Source organism: Mustela nivalis (genome assembly GCF_964662115.1).
Source record: "Mustela nivalis genome assembly, chromosome: 3".
NCBI classification, from domain to species: domain Eukaryota; kingdom Metazoa; phylum Chordata; class Mammalia; order Carnivora; family Mustelidae; genus Mustela; species Mustela nivalis.
Window position 1 is genome coordinate 114,542,512 of NC_139022.1, and position 22,081 is coordinate 114,564,592.

The 22,081-nt window shown below is 36.4% G+C and overlaps 1 protein-coding gene across 1 annotated transcript in view; it reads left to right on the top strand.

Moving 5' to 3' along the window:
• Positions 1-22,081, top strand: part of FBN2 (fibrillin 2) — a 247,924-nt gene that overhangs the window by 146,407 nt on the left and 79,436 nt on the right. The window contains exons 15-21 of the mRNA XM_082723375.1: positions 3,508-3,660; positions 6,613-6,666; positions 8,199-8,324; positions 11,239-11,364; positions 16,004-16,123; positions 20,838-20,975; positions 21,582-21,632. Of these exons, the coding sequence (XP_082579501.1) occupies positions 3,508-3,660; positions 6,613-6,666; positions 8,199-8,324; positions 11,239-11,364; positions 16,004-16,123; positions 20,838-20,975; positions 21,582-21,632 (768 nt within the window). The remainder of the gene's footprint in view (positions 1-3,507; positions 3,661-6,612; positions 6,667-8,198; positions 8,325-11,238; positions 11,365-16,003; positions 16,124-20,837; positions 20,976-21,581; positions 21,633-22,081) is intronic.

The following is a 22,081-nucleotide window of genomic DNA, read 5'->3' on the forward strand; positions in this document are numbered from 1 at the left end:
TTATTGAAGTCAGAAATGAATCACAACTATGAATTATTATTAGGGTTAGCACTTCAATTTTCGATTTACCTTTTGTATATTTGTTTTTGTTTCCTTAGACACTGAGATATGGGTTTTTATTTTTAGAAAAATAAACTTGTTGTAACTAGCAAGTTGGAGAAGCGTGACTCATAGGCAGAGCATAAACAAAAGGCAACTATATTTTGGTCTCTCCTGTCCTTTTAAAATGTATCTTTAATTTGTTCAGTAGAAGCCATTTACCCAGTAAGTAAGGAAGAAAAGTCAGGCAACCTCGTAACTTTACTTTTCTTAAATTTATGTGACAGCTTACTGTAATGAAGACAATCTAAATTTAGAGACTAGAATACTTGGTTCCATGTAATAATATTCTGAACCTGACTTGAAGTTAAAACTTCTCTCACAAGCTTCCTGATGTCCTTGAGTAGGATGTTTTCAGACTCCACAGGGTCAAAGAGCAGGAGAAGTGGTGAGAAGGGAGACAGATGCACTGGTGACCATCTTAGGATGACTTCAAGGAATTTGGGCTTCCCTAGTGTTGAAAGCACCCCTTCCCTTCGTGGTTCCCCCAGAACCATTCTTCTGACCTTCCTGAGATACAGACACTGCCTTCTTCCCCTGGGGACCCTCCTCCCCCATTCTCAGGTCTTTAGTCATCCAGATAGGTTCTGCCTGATGCTATCTCAGCACTCCTCCACACCATTGTTTTAGGATACTCTCTCTTTGTGTGGCCCACTTCTAATCCAAAAGACACACCATCCTTTGCCCCGTTCACCTTACAAATAGAGGTGGATATCACCTGCCCCTCCAGTAGGAATAGCAGCCACTCACTTTTGCCTGTAGGTGTCCTGGGCAGAGCTGCTGGACACACAAAACTTGTAACCTGCTCCCTGTGAAGCTCTTCTCTTCAGACCAGTGGTGAGGATAGGAGAAACCCCGAACTCATAATCCAGCTCATGCCAAAAAATTCCTGCTCAAAAAATCTTTTCTTAATTGGGAGGGTTTTCAAGGATTGGCAAGTCATTTCCATATCCGCTTCCTTCAGGGTGTAGTCTCAAAATTCACCTTATTATTTGATGTTTAGTGCCTTGGGATTTCAGCTGAAGTTTCCTTTTTAACATCCTCTTAAATTAGCTGAGGAGTATTTTGACATCTTTATCGATACTGTTTGACATTTCTCTTAGTTAAAAGGTTAATTTTCTTTGTCCTAATTGTGCTCTTTATTAGCTCTGTGGCCTTAGGCAAGACACATTACCTCTCTGTACCTCTTTGCCTCATTAGTTTTTTGACAATTAAATAAGTTAATATTAGACTTACTTGTATAAAGCTTTGAATGGTGTCTAGCACTTAGAGCATGCCCAATAAGTTAGCTCTTACAGTTGCTACTGTTTTATTAGAATAGCAGCATTATATGTAAGGCATAGTCTTAAGAGTTGCTACTTTAGGCAATAGAGAAAAGTTGACACTAAAGAAAGAATAAAATGAAATTAACATTTTGTATCCAAACACACTTTACCAGTGGTGTGTAGAATCTGAGAAAATCCTTTAAAAAATTCTATTCTTTAACTAAGAGTGATGAAGGAATTCGATACCATGGAAAACATACAGCTCAGCAGCATTTTGGTCCAGGTCTTCATCAAAATGTTTATGTGATGGAGCTTTTGATGCCTCCTACCCTGTTCACCCGTGAGCATTTAGTTTTAGTTATTATGAACTAGAGTTCCAGTCTGGTACCTTTTAACAGGAAAAGGTTGACTGTCCTCATTAAAAATAGAAGAGAGAAATAAGGTAGTCACCATGTTTTTTTGAGTATTTCCTGTATGTCTTACACACTGTGCTTAGTGCTTAACAAACAGCTCTCATTTATTATGTAAACTCTATCCTTATTTAATGGATGAGGCAAGTGTAAAATATTTCACATAAAGTCCATCCCACAGGGACCAGAACCCAGGACAATCTGTGTCCCTGAAACCTACACATAGGTAGCCACTTTGCAAAAGCAAAGGTAGTTACTTTGCTTTCTGGTGTTGGGTATTCTAAACAACTTAGATAATCTGTAGCCCAGAGGAATACGTAATTTGTCTCTCTCTACCAGTGAGTACCATTGGCTTTTTATCATCTTGCTTCTAAAAACTGTGCGGATTATCTTCTCAACATGTACACAGAAAAAATTTTGACCATCTCTGATGCCTTCTGAGATAATAGATGTTATCCTAGTTACTCAAAAAATCATATTGTAAATCAAACTATATTCTATTTGTGCATATTTGTCTTTGAGTCATGTCCTACTCTTATATGTAACTCAGAGCTGACTTTGCTAAACTCCATCTCAGCAGAGGCAGAAGGGGACAACATGTCCTCTCTGGAGGATTGTTGTGGTAAATTTCATGTCTTCTTCCATATGAGCGTTCACACATCTCATTGTCTGGTGCAGCTATAAGTCTTACTTTTTAATGACAAACATCACCAGATCATAAGAAAGCAGTAGGTGATTAACAGTGGGTTATTCTGTGTAATAAGTAGATAAAATTATTTCCAACAAGTTTTGAATAACTTTGTCAGTGTAGTGTTTAAAAGCCATGCTGCTTCTCTGGCCTCTCTGGTGATTTGTGTTTTTTATAGTTCACTATTTACTGTCTCATAAAGTTGTAGCATATTTTATGAGAATTCAGAGTGAGAGCCTAAGCTGAATATGCTTCTTAGAGATACACAGCAGGAAAAGGAAGAGCTTTAGGAGTCCCACAGCCTAAGTATGAACTCCAGCTTGGGCACTGGGTAGTCTAGAACTTGGAGCTACTTAAAGAATCCCTCTGAACCTTGCCTTCCTCATCAGCAAATTACGGATAATGATCACTGTCCTATGGACCTGTTGATGAGAATGTTCAATGGGATGATGTCTGTAAAGCAACTAACGCAAGACTAAGGACACATAGCAGTGACTATTATTTTTATAACTGGGTTTTGAGAATCTGAGATTAAAACATAGTTCACAGTAGTCAGCTGGGGGTTGACAAGAAAGGCCCTCTAACTCAGAAAGTTGAAGTAAGAAATCTCATGACCAAGCAGTGTCCTCTCAAGGTTGTTTACTTCACTGCATTTCCTTGTTCCTGAGAACTTCCAAAATAGAAATAAAATGTGTCATTTTGAGTATTGGGTAGCCAGTGATAAGAGCTTGAAGTGATGTTGATAATGGTGGTGTTATACCTGCTTCTGTAAAAGGCCTGGGGAGTAAGTATGATAATGAATGCTTGTTTAGTGCATAAAACTTTGTGGAGGAAAAGGGGGGTGGGGGGAAAGAATTGTCGACAGTACACATTTATTGATTTCTGAGCACTGTTATATGCTAAAGATACAAAGAAGAAGAAAAGTGTCAGGAGCCCTCCAGAAACTTCCTGTCTAGTAGCCACTTAGGTTAAAAGAAGCCCTCAATTTTGAAATCCCTTTATCTGTAGCAGAATCTCAAATTACTATTCTTCTCCCTCCTTTTAGATACTCACATGCGCAGTACGTGCTATGGTGGAATCAAGAAGGGAGTGTGTGTCCGTCCTTTTCCAGGCGCGGTGACCAAGTCCGAATGCTGCTGTGCCAATCCTGACTACGGTTTTGGGGAGCCCTGCCAGCCCTGCCCTGCTAAAAATTCAGGTAGCCCCCATTTGCCAGTTTCACATCTGGTATAGAATCTGGAAAGGTAACGTTAAATATTTGGCCAAAGAGTACATCGGCTCTGTTTTCTGTTGAAGAATTCCAAATCTGTGTTGGTATTTGAGGCATATGATGAGATTTGACCTGTAGTTACCTATGATCCCTGGGCAGAGTACACACGGGGAATAGAAGAAAGTATTTGCTGACCTAATTAGGATTGTTAGAATGAATTTCTTACGTGGATTCGTTAGCCTCACTGTTTCCGATGATTGGGAAGGTGAATAGTCTAAAATCCACTGTTATTTTCAAGGTATGTTAAATTCACAACAGCCTGCTGTTATTTATTTTTCATCTTGCCAAAGCATAGTCTAAGGCTGCAGTCTGTCAGTAGTTCCAGAAAGTAATGAACATTTTTACTAATTTATTCACAAATACAGGCAGATTGCATGGTCTATTTCTTTGACTGTTCTGACTCTTGGTTATTCGTATTTTTACAAATCTGTACCGAATTTGTGTAAGCATAGTAGGGATTTAAGAATAAACACAATCTCTTTTTGTCTTTCAAGTGGGGAATAGTTGAGAGCATAGGCAGGCAAACGTATAAACTACAGGTTACTATGATTAGTGCCTTAAGAGGGACGGAAACCGAGAACTGGAGAACACAGAGGAAAAAAGGCTTAAGAACATTCCAGGTGGGCACCTGGGTGGCTCAGTGGGTTAAGCCTCTGCCTTCTGCTCAGGTCATGATCTCAGGGTCCTGGGATCGAGTTCCGAGTCAGGCTCTCTGCTCAACAGGGAGCCTGCTTCCCCCTCCGCCCCTCTCTCTGCCGGCCTCTCTGCCTACTTATGATCCCTCTCTGTCAAATAAATAAATATTTTTAAAAAAATAAAGAACATTCCAGGTAGAGGGTGGAAGAAATGCATTCTAGCAAAGAGAAATGGCTTGTAATTCTGTTGAAAATCATAAGTGAATTGTTCAAATCTTAGCAAAGCATCAGAGTTCTTCTGGAAAGAACTGAGCATGATATTTTTTTGAAAAAAGAGTTCATATAGGAACTCATGCCCTAAAAATATTGATGTCAATTGTGCATGTTATCAAAGAAATATAAAGACTAGATAAAATGATGAGTGAACTAATAAAACCTGGAATCTAGGAACAGATGTGACTTTAAATGGGAATGTTGGGTACAATAAAGATGCCATTTAGGTCAGTGAGGGAAGATTGAAATAAGTAATAAATATTGATGATAAAATATTAGAAAAAATATGAAGTTAGCTCCCTGCACTAGACCTTACAAAATAATCCTCTTGTAGATAGAATATATTAACTTTTTTGTTATTTTGTAATAATGGAGGGCTTTCAGAGCAGAAACCAAACACTAAAATACACATGTAACTTGGAAAAACATGTTCCTTAATTTATAAGGAATTTGCATTAATCTGTAAGGGAATTTGAAATCATCTATAGAAAAAAGTGCACACAAACAAGATTTCACAAAGCACAAATGCAAATGGTAGAGAACCACATGAGAGAATGTGCTCAACTTGAAAGAAAGTTAAAATAAGACATCATTTTTGCTTATTATATTGCTTTTGCCCATAAGGGTACTCTCTCATACTGCAGATCGAAGGCTAACCTGGGACATGTAGGAAGAGGAAAACTAGCAGAAGTCTTAAAAAGAGGCATAAATTCTGAGCAGTTTTACTAAGAGATTAACTTAGTGATAAATTTAAATTTCATATTATTCTTATAATTGTTATAAAAGTTGGACAACCTGATTTCATCATTAAGAGATTGTTTGAATAAATGTGGTTTATCCACATAACTGAGAAAAAATGTTTAATAGTCTCTATGAGAAAAAATATATAGTAGTCTATATTTAAATGGAATATTAACATGAAATGTATATGATGCAATGTAGAGGATCCAAGCCTTTCCCCACTTAACCTTCTATGATCTGGGACAAGTCACTTCCTTCTGTGTCCCAGTTTTCTCAGGTGTCAGAGAGGGGAACTAAGGGTATCTGGTTTGTGAATATTAATCAGCTGCGATAAAAATGAAATATTGCCATTTGCAACAGCTAGGATGGACCTAGAGGGTATGATGCTAAGTGAAATAAGTCAGACAAAGATGAATGCCATATGGGTTCATTTATATTTGAAAGCTAAAAAACAAAACAAATAAAGGAACAGAAGTTGAAGCAGAGCCATAAATACAGAGAACAAACTAATGGGTGGAAAGGGGTAAAAGGTAAAGCCAAATGGATGAAGGAGAGTGGTAGGTATAGCCTTCCAGTTATGGAATCAGTAAGTTACATGGATGAAGGCTCAGCTTAGGGAATACAGTCAGTGCTGTTTTAACTGTGTTGTGTGGTCAGGAATCATTGCTGCACTTGTGGTGAGCACAACAGAATGTATCAAATTGTCCGGTCACAATGTTGTACACCGAAAATTAATGTAATATTGTGTATCACCTACACTTCAATAAAATAATTATCCAGTTCCTAATATTGGGAGGATCAAATAAATTATTATATGTAAAATGCTAGAATAACACCAGAAACATGGTAAATGCTCTTATACCAAGCAAGTATTGTTTATTACAGTTTTGTTATTGAGATAAAAAATATTAAAAAACATTCCCTACAATGCAATTTGGGTTTTTAAAAAAAGTTTCCATACGTAGAAAATATTTGTAACCTTTATCAGTGTTTTAACTGTATTCAGAGTGATAATCACTAATTTTTTTTATGTTTGTGATTTTGAAATTGTTACAATAATTACGTGCTAGAAAAGAGTAATTACTTTTTCATTTTAAAAATTATTTGCCAGTAATTTTTCTTCAGAATACTTTTGGAATGAGGTAAGTGACTCCTGTATAGAGAGAGAGAGTTTGGAGTTTTTAATTTATCTGTTTTTTGTTTTGTTCTGTTTTATTGTCTTGTCGTCTAGCTGAATTCCATGGTCTTTGTAGTAGTGGAGTAGGGATCACTGTGGATGGAAGAGGTAACTCTGTTTGGTTCTCACTCTTATAGTAATTATGGAATGAATATGAACGTATTTAATATTTTTAAAATATATCAGCATAAAATAAGATAAATTGTCTCTTAGAACAGTGATTATAAGCTATGTTTATTAAGTGGTATGTAGTTGTACATTTTTCATAATAGATTAAATATTTATCTGTTAAATATATATATTGTTGAAAATGTCCCTATCAAGCTACACCCATAATTTTGCGGGTACTATTGCTTAAGAAGAGACTGAAATTGGTATTTAGGTTTTAAAAAAAGTGAGTCATTTTAAAGAAAAATATTTTTAAAAAATAAGTGAATAAATAAAATAAAAATAATAAAAAGAAAAAGAAAAAAAGAAAAATATTAAATAATGGTGCTGACATGATTTTTAAAAAATCTTTAAGAGATACTTGAAATGGATTATATTTGAATGTTAAATAAATATGTGTTTATAACTTTAAAGATCTTCTACTATATCTAGAAGTTTGCTGTATGTTTACTCTAAGTTCTATACTATATGTATAGTATATACATATAGTTTCTTTTGTGTTTTTTTAACTGTAGGATACTGTTAGTCTTCACTTTACATATATTTTTACATATATTTTCTTCTCTTTTCATGTTTGAGATTTTAGACACATTACAGTTGAGTTGACAGCTGTATTGCAACTTTATGATGAACATCAAAAACCAGAATAAATAAACTGTTACATTTTGGGGATGTTTCTCCCCAAAATGAAATAGCTGAGATTTCTAGAGTATTTTAAGGTCTCCAAATTCTAGGAAACAGTTGTTAGGATTAAAATTTGAGCATGGTGACCAACATTTGTTTTTGCTCACCCCCCCTGAATACCATCACCCCAGCAGAGCCAGCCCCTTGTTGGAACTCCTAGATTGCTCATATAAGTGCATCATTCTGCGAATATTGCTGCCCCTGGTTGACAGAGTAGTCCGGTTCATGACTCATTGCCAAACATTGTGTTCTCAAGCACCCACTGTCCTCTGAATGGAACTGTCCTCTCCATTAATTTCATCTTATCAACAATGAGATGATATGATTAAGTATCATATTACTTAGTTGACTGTAAAAAATGATAATAAAATAGAAATATTCTGGGCCTTTGGGGACCATAAAACTATACAGGGCACCCTAGTAAATGTTTGTCTTTTAATTAGATGGCTATAATACCTATCTGGTTAAGTTTTTCTTTGGATTTTGAGCCAACAGCCTATAAATTTCTTTATTAATTTTATTTTAAATACAGGCACATTACACGGGTTAGTCCTTTGAATTTCTGCCAGTTCCCTTCATTTTTCTTTTAACTTACCAAGAATTGTCCTATATCCCTCAGTTTTATTCTCTTATTCCTTATTTTCACTTCCTTTCCCTTTCTGAAAGACAGATAGATTGTGGGTTTGCAGCGGTAAACACTTAATATGTTGAATAGTCTTTATTAGGCCTGCATGTATCAACAAACAATAAAATATCTGTGAGCATTAAACTTTCAACACTTAATGCAGATATCAATGAATGTGCTTTGGATCCCGATATATGTGCCAATGGAATTTGTGAAAATTTACGTGGTAGTTACCGTTGTAATTGCAACAGTGGGTATGAACCAGATGTCTCTGGAAGAAACTGTATTGGTAAGTTGCTATATTTATAGAAGAGTATTGTGTATAGTTTAATTTAATGAATTATAAGAGAAATCAAAATACAAATAAGTGAATAAAACTGCAGATCTTATAGTTTCCCTTGTTTCTTTCTTAGTACGAAGAGATAAAAATACTGGAATCCACCCAATTCTGTTACACAGTAACAAAGTTTTTAGTGGCATAACTTAGTATTTAAACCATTCTTATCAAATGAATGGATGCATACCCAATTTTTAGCCTGTTGTATTTCTGCATGTATCTTAATCCTGTAATTTTTCACTAAGAAATGGACTTCAGAGCTAATAGAGCAGTGTGGGTAATGAGAAGTTAAGAAAATAAAGTGTTACAGGTTGAGGAAAGTTTGACTTAAAAGGAAACAGCTAGTTGCTATAACTTACCCAAACATGATCACTGAGATTGGTTTTTCTTTTTGTAATTTATAAAAGAATGTTTGGAAAAACTCAAGTATATTGTTCATATATTCAAGAATTTGTGAAGAATTTAGGCTTTCTCATAGAGTACTTGATTCCACTTTTAAAAAATGAATGTTTTTAATCCATCATATGTAATAATTGTTACTAACCATTGGTGACTTACATCCAAGTATTGATGATTATAATTAGAAAGAAATACGTTTTTCTGTACTTGTGGTACTGGCTTTTATTGAGTATATTCATGCGATCTTAAGTTGAAGACATACATACAGATAGATAGAAAGAGCTGCATTAAATGTCATGTACTTACAATAGATTTTGATACTCACAGGGAAAGAGTATTGAAATTCATAAAAATATGTAAACCAGCTAGCTTATATTTACCAGAGGCAAAGTTGCTTCAAGCATAATTCCCAAGTGCAATTGAGCACACAGGCACCCTACTGAAAACAGGGAGATTCTGTGAGCATTTATAGACTGGACACGGTTTGTGGTGCTCCTTCACTTTTTAAAGTAGGTATATGCATAGTTTTGATAAGAATTAAAACTGCATTTTATAAATGTAAATGAAGGCAATTTTCAGTTTTAGTTTGCTAGGGTTGCCTTAACAAGATACCAAAATTTGAGTTGCTTAAAGCAAAAGAGATGTCTTGTCTCACAGTTGTAAAGCCAGAAGTTTAAAATCAAGGCTTCCCGAGGGCTGTGCTCTTATGGCTCTGGGAGAGGATTCCTCCTTCCCTCATCTAGCCTCTGGTGTTTGCTTGCAGTCCTGATGTTCTTTGGCTTGTAGATGCATCACTGCAGTCACATGTCCATCTTTTCCCTATGTATTTTCACATCATCTTCCTGTTGTCTCACATCATTTCATTTCCCCTTTTTTATGGACAGCAATCATATGGGATTACGGTTTACCCTAATTATGTCATTTTAACTTAATTACTTCTAAAACATTGCTATTTCCAAATAAGGTCACATTATGACTTCAGCATAACTTTTTTTGAGGGACACAATTTAACCCATAGCATGTGGGTTATTCACTAGTGGGTAAATAATTTGTGATAGGTACACTTAATGCAACAATCATGGGGAAATTTACAGTAATGTTTAAAATATAGGTTTTTAAAAATCAAGTTTCAGAATTAGAGCAAAAACATAACATCCAAAGGAAAAAAATCAGATAAAACACCAAAAAAATAATGTTTATCAGAGCTGATGGTATCATAGCAAATATTTTTCTAATCTGTTTTCCAAATTTTCACAACATATATTGTATATCTTGTTTGGTATAAGGAACAATTATTATTTACAAGTCTAAAAGTGTAAATTGAAGGAGCTTTTCTCTTGGAACTGCAATTTTTCTTTCTGTTATTAACTACACTTGCAAAAATAAATGTGGATAAGAAGGTAAAATTCAGTGCGAGCTTCTTAAACCTAAGCTGTAGATATTTTCTAGGCTGTTCTGGACCGCTAAAGGAATATACAAAATAGGTCATTAATTTCCCATTAAAAATGACCTTTTTTCTGAAGTAGAAACACAGTGCATAAAGAGTAGTAAACACCTTTTCTTTAGCTGCCATTTAATGTATTTTTATTATAATTTTAATCAGAAAAAAATTTTAGAAATCATCTGTTATTTTTTAATACATACAAATAAATATATAGGCAGTCAGTTTATTTTTTTATATATTTCATCAGTGCTTTAAAATACAAAGTGTGTGTGTGTGTGTGTGTGTGTGTGTATTTTCATTCCAGGGACTTCAAAACATTTTCACTGTAGCTATCAATATAGGAATGTCCCGGGCGCCTGGGTGGCTCAGTGGGTTAAGCCGCTGCCTTCGGCTCAGGTCATGATCTCAGGGTCCTGGGATCGAGTCCCGCATCGGGCTCTCTGCTCAGCAGGGAGCCTGCTTCCCTTCCTCTCTCTCTACCTGCCTCTCCGTCTACTTGTGATTTCTCTCTGTCAAATAAATAAATAAAATCTTTAAAAATATATATATATATAGGAATGTCCCATATGAGTAAAACCAAATATATTTTGCTTAAGATCAAGGAATGTGCTTTGGGCATAAAAAGACTAAGAGTGGTGGGCAGATGGGTGAGATAGGCAAAGTGGATTAAGAAGTGCCAGCTTCCAGTTATAAAATAAATAAGTCGTGGGGATGAAAAGTACAGCATAGGGAATACATTCAATATTGTAAGAACTTTATATGGTTGGGGACAGATGGTTCCTACACTTACCATGGTGAGCATTGCATAATGTATATAAGTATTGAATCACTGTGTTACGGACCTGAAACTCATATAATATTGTATGTCAACTATACTTGGACTAAAAGTATACTAATTTTCTAAAAGGGAAGATGAAATCAAGGAAGGATGAGAGAAAAAAACAAATAAAAATAAAACCTCATTGGTCGCTGAGCTGTCCATTTCCCCATATGTATCTCCTGTCTTCCAATGGTTGCTTTCAGACATTGATGAGTGCTTGGTCAACAGACTGCTCTGTGACAATGGCCTATGCAGAAACACACCTGGGAGTTACAGCTGCACATGCCCCCCTGGGTATGTGTTCAGGACTGAAACAGAGACATGTGAAGGTAAGAGCCACCTTCTTCACCTTACGTGTGAGTAGTAAGTACCTAGATAGGCACAGATGTTCCTTAAGTACATGGATGAAATAATATAGAAAACAGAGTGTTGTCTGAATATTGTTTAAATGTAATCATGTCTTTCAGCTCATCTGCCAGTTTTAGAAATAGCATGTACTGGGGCACCTGGCTGGCTCGGTAGGTGGAGTGTGTGACTCTTGATCTTGGGGTCCTGAGTTTGAGCCCCACATTGTGTGTAGAGATTCCTTAAATAAATAAGTCATTATTTCAAGAAAGAAAGAAAGAAGAGAGAGAAAGAAAAGAAAGGAAAAAAGGAAAGAAAGAGGGACAGAGGAAGGAAGGAAGGAAGGAAGGAAATAGCATGTACCTAACCCAGTATACAAAATCGATCACTTTTGTTCCATTCAGATAAAATCTCAACAAACACTTTGAAGTTAGCGGTGGGGAGAAAAGTGAAAAGAGCCAGTGCATTTTACTTGCTGAAATTAAATGTCAGATTTTTGTTTGTTTTCTTTTCCCCTTTGAAAAACTATTGTGACACATTCACACTGGCCTTGGAGACCCTGAGTCGTAATGGCAAGGTCAGCCCTGAGGCATTTTATTTCTGACATGATTGATATGCCTCAGAGATTGGCCCAGAAAATATTTGGGGCTTGAGTAGAAATGGCTACCTTATATAAATTTATAGTCTAAGAAAGTTTTCCTATTTGATGATTCAAAAGTTATTATTTGGGATTCTAGATCATAAATCATTTTTTAAAAACGTCTTCATTTCCTTCTGACTACATTCCTGTACAGGGGACATTATGTGAATGACTTCCATGACAAAAAGCCTCATTTCTGCTGAGATACCAGCTAAGCAGGCAGCATGCATCAGTTATGTTTTTGTTCCTTGATGAAAGTGCTGTGTTTCTCAGAATAATCTGTTGTATGACTACTGGTCATTGTTCTTTTTAAGTCTCACTGTGTGGGCCTGTAGAAGTGTTTGATGACATTCTCGAATCCAGAAACTGCTGCCAAAGTCATTTAAAAAAAAAAAAAAAGATTTCATCTTTAGTTATTTTGAACAGACCTTTCCTTATCTGTTAAAGTATTTATTTCTTAGTGACTCCATAGCCAAGAAAATGGCAATAGTAATATGATGCAAAAAGACGTTAACATTCTCTGTGTCTTATTGTTTCATTTCAAAGCATTCTTGTGGACAGAAATAAGTTAGGACTTGAACAACATGCCAGAACATGAGTGACTCAGCCAAAATCAATGAAATGCAATTACAAAGTGCGATTCTAAGTTTGGATTGAATTGGAGGGGCCATTGAAAAACAGTAATTAGCCTGGAAAAAAGAAGTAAAATAAAAAATAAAAGAGAACCTTGGATAAAATGTACTTTCTCTAAACTTAGTCCTATTAACTGTCCTTTTGGAGGAGCTCCTCCAAGAAGAGCACTCAACTTCAGTCCTAGTTAAAGTACTTGAGGATTCATCTTCTCCATAGAGTTTTGAAGATCTTTCTGTCAGACAGATAAGAGGCTTTGCCAGTATGCTCACCTAGAATGTTTCCTAGCACCCATTCCCACCCCGCTCTGATACCTGTCATCCTTCAGAATTGCTCTGAGAAACTTCGTACTTTGTTCCTGACTTTCTGCTCTTTTTCCCACTGCCCTTTATCAGTTTTTACCTATTTTGTTTTTGAGGATAAGCTTATGTTAAATGTCAAGAAGCACTGAAAGCAAGAGCACTTTAGGACACTTTCTTGGTTTAACTAGGAAGCTGATGAACTTGTTTCCCTGTCCACAGTCACAATATCCTTTGGTGCTATTATGAGAGAAGCACATAATGGGAAAAACTGAACTGTCTTTGAATCAGTTCGGTCCAAGTTCTATTTGTATACTGAATTTGTCAGTGATATTTATAGCATATTCCCACCATTTTAACAGGTAAAATGGGGTTGAAAGGTACGAAAGGCCCAAATACCAAAACATAAATCAAAGGTCGGGGACTCTCCTGCCTGTAGGAACACTCAAAGAGTGGGAGCTAATAATGTTTAATAATAAAATGCAGGATGATTACATACACATGAGGAACATTAATACCAAATCAGGCAACAGCACTGGTTAGAATGAGTGCCCTTTATTTTTGTCCAGAGGATAATTGTTCCTGATAAATCTAAGCCTTTTCTTTAACATGAAATATGTATCTGTCATTCCTAGGAAAGAAGTTCATGTTATGTAGAGAAGAGAAATGACAGAGAACTATTTTGGCTGTAGTCTTACAACATTGCTCGAAATAAAAATGATTTATTGTGAGAAACCTAACCAAATAACTTAGTTCTCACTTTCTTCCCACTGCTAAGTTATTTGCATTTTATTAAGTGGCTTAAAGAAATAAAAAAACAACTTTAAGGCCACAAATCTCTTTTTCCCTTGGGTCTTCTTATTTCTGCCATTGCATTCACACAGTAAGTGTATCTGCCCAAAGCACTTCTCTTTTTTTCTGTTCTTTCTAAACCAATTTCCAAAGACGAGGCAGGGAAGTATGAGCAGATTCACTCGAGATTCATGCTTTCTCTGTATATATTTACTGTAGTCACTAATTTTCTTGTCATTTATGTTTTCAACAGGCTGTTTTAAATATATAATAAATAGCAATCATAATAAAGATCCTCTGATATTTCAGACTGAAGTTACAAAAAATTTATTTTCGTTTTTTCTGAGCTCTGGGAGTCTGTGAAAGTTAACATTTTTACAGCAAGCACTGTGGTTTAGATTGTGTTTCCAGTGACATAACTAGTTAAATGTAAACCAGATGTGCTTTGAAGTTTATTTCCAGGAATGTACAGTGAACTGTTTCAATTCCTGATTCCATGACATTTGTAACATAAAAACATTGTATTTAAAGAAAAATTAAACACTTGATATTTGTAGCTGTCATTGCATGGGTTTATAGTTTGGGAGCTTATAACTGCTTAATTTAGAATAGGAATTTGGAAATATATGTTACTGACATTTTGTTTTCTGGGGAGTGTCTTACAAATGAAATTAATGGGTGAATTATATATAGTTTGTCCTCAGATTACTTATCTCCTCCTTGTTTTCTTTGTTTGGGGGGTTGGTTTTTTGTTTTTTTGTTTTGTTTTGTTTTGTTTTTGGGTTTTTTTTTTTCTCTCTGATTCCTTTTTTACATTGTGTTTTTACTAAAAGAATTTCAGTACTCTGGAATAGATGTTTTCTTTCCAAATCTGTGCTGTATTTATAAAATCTGCTCTTGTATTTTTCCTTTAAGAGGATTTCTTGGCACAAACAACCTGAAGAAAAAAAGATGAATTCATATTTCTTCAGTTTCTACTTCATGAATTAAATTAGTACCTGTGTACTTCTTGAAGTAACAAAGTCCATAGCCATTTTCCACATTGATTTTTAAATGTGCATTTCAAGTCCACAGACTTGCAGATGAGTAGTGAGCCCTGCCTTTTCAAGACCAGTTTGGTTTATATTGACTTGAGACGTTCAGGCGAAAGCATTGTAGCATTTTAATTATTTTCATGTTTTCCTCAATATAGTATTTGATATTCAATTCAAAGAGGTGTTTAGAAAAAAGTACTGTGGTGAACTCAGAAACCTGTGTTCAACAGCAACAAAAAAAAAATGTCTTGAGGTATGCTGACCTATTTCACATAGTTAACCAAGTACAAAAAGAAATCTTTGCATCTCTTCTTTAAGTTGAGCGGTTGAATTTATACAGTCAGTTTTGGATATTGTTTCTATTACTTGGACCGAAGCCTGTATTTATTTTTAATTAACTCCTGTTAAACTAATTCTGTTGGCTTCAGATTTGCTTTAGTTACCACTTGAGAACATGGGCATGCTCTGTTTACTTCTGACCCTCAATAGCAATTGTTTATATTACATGGTCTAATTTGATTAAGGACTCAACTCAGATTAATGATAGGAAAGGTCTGTTCTAAGCAATTGAAAGTGATTTTTTTTATTTTACCAAAATCAATTGTGCTTTAACAGACTTTCCACACCATACATCTAAATGTGAACAGGCTGAAGAGAGAAGCAGGTAGAGGGGCCTGGAAGAGAATGCTCTCCTCAGTATTAAAGCTTCATCCTAGTCTCCTGACTTGTACCCAGAAATTTGGAGTGAAAGCCAACATTGTGATACATTGTCTCTAATACAGGCTTTTTATTCTTGTGAAAGCTCCCAGAGCCACAGATGACAGAAACAGTCAACCTTTGTTTGTGCACAACATATTGTACCCAGGAATATATATGTTGCTTTCCATGTATTCAGATTTCAGGTTTCCCACAGGGCAATTATATCTTATTAAGGGGGAAATCAATTCAATTTACATAAAGTTGCACTGAAATAGTGACGAGTAACACACTAACCCCTTTGCAATATTGGCTGATTCCTATAGTCCTCCTGAGCCCCTAGCCATGTCTGTGTGTATCCACACTGTGAAATTCATGTCTCCATTCCCCATTCACTTTATGCCTCATAGATCCATATTAAAATTGCAAGAGCCAAGTTTACCAGACATTCTGGCATAGCATGGCTTGTTGGAATAATATTTTCCAGAAACACATGGCAGTTCTAACAGAATGTTTTCCTTCTGGATTGTAGATATAAATGAATGTGAAAGCAACCCATGTGTCAATGGGGCCTGCAGGAACAACCTTGGATCTTTCAATTGTGAATGTTCTCCTGGCAGTAAACTCAGCTCAACAGGATTGATCTGTATTGGTAAGACTTATGCACAGTGCTGGGGTTTTGGTTTCACTGCCAACCTGAGTGGGAACTGCAGACCTTAACCATGGATGCAAACTGAACATGATCACAGGAAGCTAGTAATTAGGAGTTGCATTAGTTGTTTGCTCTCATTATTGAGATGGGAGTAAAACATGGTGGTGTAAATGGGCAGACTCTTGAATGCTGTTAGCTTCTAAGAAGCATTTCTTTCATGTGAGTAGATCTATTATGCTGTAAGTTATGAGCATTTGCATACCGCACACATACTTACATTCACTACCCTGAGAATGCCTCAGGTACCATACATTCAAATCCCGGCTGCATACTTTTTATAACAAGCTTCAAAACAAAAATATGAGAGTTGGGACTCATTAACAGGACAAGAATTTGAAGACTGTAAACTTTAAACATATAGAAGGAATTTATTATTTTTTTTTATTTCACCCATCAATCATGAATGTTTAGGGACCACAGGAAGGACAGGAAAAAAAGAGAACTGTTTTCTTAGTTCAGAAATCTCTCAGGAGAAAGATTCCGAAACTTCCAACCTGCATCTTTTTGTATGTTTGAAAACATGTAAGGTCAGGTTGTGATAATGATGGTAGGACATGTATAAAATGGTCTGATCTATTACTGTAAAAAGCAGTCCAGCACATGCAAGGGGAAGAACTGGACCAGTGTCTGTGACTCCATTGGCCAGGCACAGGACCATTCATACGATTAGCTGGTATCCACTTTTAATGTAAACTCAATCTGTATTTTCATATAGGAAGGTATTTTAGTTCTACACAGTACCAGATAAATCTCCAGTTTTTGTTTGTTTTCCAGTTAATATGAATTTCCACTTCATGTTTGCCAAAGACAATAGTGTTTTCGGTATAATGTCTGATGCTAACAATGTTTATCTGGATGGTAGAGGACCTGTTTGTTACACAAAGGGAAATGACCAGGGACAAACTTATCAATGAAAACCTGTCCTTTGGGAAAATGCCAGCTCCTCATCTCTCAGTGAGGGGGAGCTGATGAAATTTGACCCTTGCTCAACTCTCCATATTAGGAAATAGACTGCCATCTGCCTAGCGCATTATATCTTTTCTTACAGAATTCCACTGGGGGAGGGACAGAGGTTGGAACAGGTGAGGCAGAACTATTTTTGCTAGGCCACAATTAACAACTGAGATAGAGTCATTTTATTGTTCAAAGGAAATGAACTCAGCATTAACTAATGTCAGTTAATTGTCAATTAAAATCAATAAATTAATGTCTCAGAAAATTAAACCTATATGCCACTTAGGTATCAAAGGTATCTTAGTTTTTTGCCTTATCCTAATAGCTTGTATCATTTTGGCCTTTTACTGTGTATTTATTAGTGAAAAAAGAGCAAAGACTTTTTACTCCCGAGTCATTATGTTGGGCAACTAAACACCACTGTATTTTTCTCAGTAATGTGTTAGAAGGTTTTGTTGGTTGTGATCAAATTTGAATATCCCAGCCTAGAGCTGCTCAGAAAGAAATTTACTTAACATTTTAAAATTTTAGATATCATTTTATGTTTTTTCCATTGAAAACAAAATTCTAGCTTTTAACAAGGAAATAGATCATGAAACATACACAGGGAAAACTACAAAATTTTTTAATAGGACTGACAGTGGCTCTAATCAGTGATCAGCCTCCAAACTGCTCTTTCCTAGGAAGCATGTGTCTATCCACATGCTGAAAAAGATTCCCCAGTGTGCTTACTAATGTAAAATTAAGTTAGAGTGTATAGGAACTAGATAGACACTTATAATGTTTAGAGATTTAGAATATATTGTGCAAACTCCTTAAATATAAATTAATCTTAAACTGTTCTGTAAATTGCTTGAAGAGACTCTTGTATTCTGGTTGAAAATTATTAAATACCATAGAACAGTACATTTGATTAGCTTTTTCTACATGACATGGCTCGACAGCCAATGGCTCCCTGTAATCCAGACCAATTTCCTTCTTTGGCTTCGGTCTGCGTGCTGTCCTCAGATTCCATGGATGTGGCAAGGACAGTAGCCTCCATGGTATCAATACAGTGTCCTTCCTTCTTTCTTATCTTCTGTGTTAGCAGTGCTCTTCGCTCACACCTTCTCAAGTTTTCCATTTTTTTTGGTCTTCTCTTCTCCTTTTACTTTTCTGGCCCCTTTTTCTCCATTTCCTTTGTTACATTTTCCGTATCATCCTGCCCTCAAGCTTGAAGTGTCTCCCTGGTCAGCTCCTTGAACCTCTTGCCTTCTCTATCTACAGTCATGCTTAAATGGCCCCTACATTGACCTTCAAATGTATCTGTCATTCCTCAACCTCCCCACTGATTCCAGACTTGGATTTCCAACTCTCTGCACATTGTCTTCATTTGGATGTTCAATGAATATTTCAAAGGTAGCATGGCCAAAATACAATTGCTGTCTTTTGGCTTGAACCTGTGTCTCCCAGAATCATTTCTGTCTTGGGAAATGTAAATTCCATTTTTACAATCAGCAGCCTCAAAATCTTTGGAGCCATCTTTGATGCCTTTCTTTCAAACACCACATTGAATCCGTCAGCAATTCCTGTTGATTGTATTTGACATTTATGCATATTCTAATCTCTTCTCACCACCACTGTCCCCCCAGTCCAAGCCCCCAATATTTCTCTTCTTGATTTTTACTGTAGCATCTGTCTCATTTTTGTTTTCTTGATATTTACCACCCTATAGTCTGCACTCAGAGGTCATTTTTTAAGCAAGGACTTCTCCAACTGCCCTAGATAATAGAGCAGTCTTTCTCCAACGTACACTGTCAAGACTGCTTATCCTGCTTTATTTTTTTCAGCATTCTTAAGCAGCCCCTGACCACATAGCTGTGTAATTACATCTGATGTGTGTATGTCTATATACACACAGAAAATCAATCCAAGCGAGAGAGATGAATATGTACCTGTGTATCAGTGCATTTTGTAACTTTTAAGCCTCATACCACACCAGCCAGAAGCATGATGTTGCAAAATGGAACAGCTCTGAAATCAGACTGTGTAGCCTTGACTTGTGATGGGGACACTAAACTAGGTGGGTGACCTTGGGTAAACTAGTTGACCTCTGCGGGCCTCCTTTTTCTCATCTGCAAGTTACCTGTACTTTAGAGGCCATTTTAACAAGTAAGTAAACAAACATGTGAAAAGCCAATAAAAAGCCTATAATTGGAGTCCTGATACAAATGGTCTGATGAGAAAGTTTTTTTCACATGCACCCCGTTTTCACCCAAACTGAATCTCAAAGCAGAAGAAAGCAAAGTGGACATCCAGCTCTTTTCCACAACTTTGCCCTGTCCTTTTTTGTATCTAGTCAAGGATGCAGTTATTTTATTCTGACCTCTGTCCCCAAGGCCTCAGGCTGCAGGGGACTTCCTCCTACCTGCTTGTGTCTGGTAAGGAATCAGAAACCAGTTTCTTCCTTCCCAGCACTGCCAATTTCACTGTAATTTTCTTTCTCTGTTTCCCACCATGCTTTGTTTTTACTGTTGAATTTGGCAGTGAAACTTTACCATATTATTAAATGAATTTTAAGGTAAATATTATAGGAACATACTTTTTCTTTATTGTTCTCCAAGGCTGTGAGCCACAATATGTTGCTAAATTGTTGTCAAACTCTTGTACAGACAGGCTGCCTAGCAGTCACCCGAGGAGTTTGTCAAATGCAAGCTCCCGGGCCACACACCTGGGCACTTGGGAACCCGCCATTTTAATTAGAACTTTGGTAATGTTGTGCGCCCCAAACTGGGAGCCGCAGTACTGCAAGGAGAACTTCGGGTATGATTTCTTTTACCTGAATTGTCCTGGCCCTGCCCACTGGGACTGCATTCCTCATGACCATTCTGAAGGCTGCCACGCAGCAGTCACAGAAGGGAGAGCCTCACTTACGTGTGCTGTACACACAGCTAAAATGTAAGAGCACTGAGCATGAGGTGGTTGGATATATATCCTTTTTATATTAAATCTCCTATTTTTTCATGTAGTTCACCATAAGCATGTATTCTTTTTTGAACTAGAGACAATGTTACACATATACTATGTAAAGGCAAACACCTGAAAGAAAATCTGTCACTCACTAGCCCTGGTGTGTCTTTGTGGTGGTTTTATAGGCGATGTTACTTTTCTTCATCTTGTTGATTTTTTGGTAAATTATTCATCAAACAATTATCTTCAGTTAGAGAAATAACAGTTTCTCTGTAATAGGACATAAATTGTGTGCGATATGTTTGGTGGGGGACTACAAGAAAAGGGAATGATTTAAGGAATTTTTTTGGGCAAAATCTTAAGTATCAAAGCATTTATCATAAAAGATCAATCTTTCTCCTTTTTTATGCATTTTTACTACAAGTAATCATCTTGTTGTGGTAATTCACTGAGGTTGTGAATACCAGCGTAAAATCTTGGACAACAGCGCCACTCACAGAGTATCTGTAGATGTAGCTGTATTAGTTGTCATATCCTGTGAGATGTACATGGTATAATTATTTGATTTATGTGTATGTAATATACTATTTTTAAAATACATGTACACATAAATTTGCTCAAAAAGTATACATTAAAACATTTTAAAAATCATGCTTTTGTGAAGTACTGTAAGAATTGCCTTTGTTGTATATGAATGAATTATATTATCTTCAGAGAAGAGAGCTTCCCATCCCTTCCTGCTCCTTTTCAGACAGCCTGAAAGGAACATGTTGGCTCAACATCCAGGACAACCGCTGTGAGGTAAACATTAATGGAGCCACTCTGAAGTCGGAATGCTGCGCCACACTCGGAGCTGCCTGGGGAAGCCCCTGTGAACGGTGTGAACTAGGTATGGGCCTGCCCCAGAACTCCTGTTGGGCTTCTCATTGGAAAGCTGATCCTTTAGCTAGGCGGGCACCTGTTTCCCTATGTATTTCCATAGAGAGGAAGACCATAAGATCATTACCCTCCCTAGAATATCTTCTCTGGTGAAATCTATTCACTTAATGAAATATGTATCTTGTTGATCCTTTTTCTGTAAGCAGACCTTTTGAGCATTTTCAACAAGAAAGGGAATTTCTGGTATTTAGCTGCTAGGTGATTGTCAATGCCCTCCAGTGATTTTGTTTGCAAATGTCCAAACAGAATGTGATGTCTCTTTCCTTTAAGCCTTTTTTACTTGCTTTCTTGTAATTCAGCTGACATTGTGAAAGCAAAAATGAATTGTAAGAAAAACTATGAGGATCTCCATGTAGGTCAACCCTGCCCGGAATTAGCACAGTGTGTCATATGCCACCCTGAATTGAATGGAGGGCACCTGGAGTCCTTGGCTTCTAAGATCCCAGCTTGTGGTTTCTATTCAATTCAACTTAGATTCCATTATACTGTTCCCTGATCTTAAAACCATTGTATTTTCTCTTCAATGAAGTAAAAAACGTGTCTGTTGTTCTCACAGATACAGCTTGCCCAAGAGGGTTTGCCAGGATTAAAGGTGTTTCTTGTGAAGGTGAGTGTATACTTGGATGATACTGTAAGTATTTAGAGCAGTAAGAAAATGAACATTCACTTTAGAGATATTTATCATTTTTAAAAGCCTTAAATTGCAGTAAAAATACTGAAAGGAATCAACAAATGCTTTAGAATAATACTTTCAGAAAATAGCTTAGAGTTCCCCCTTTCTCCTTTTTTTGTGCTGTTGGGTAATTTTTTACAGCGACATCATTAGGCATAAAGGCACAAAACAGCTGGGAAAGGAGCGTGTCTGGGCAGTTTTATGGACAGGCAAAACTGTGGTAATTTTCACAGCTGGTACCTAGGAAACCCGGTGGTTGTGTTGTGGAATATTTCTGTTCAACTCAAGTAATAGTCCACATTGTATTACAGATTGAATATACTATATGGGAAGACTCCACCTGCTTTTTCTATTTCTAACATCTTTATGCCTCTGCTTGCTTG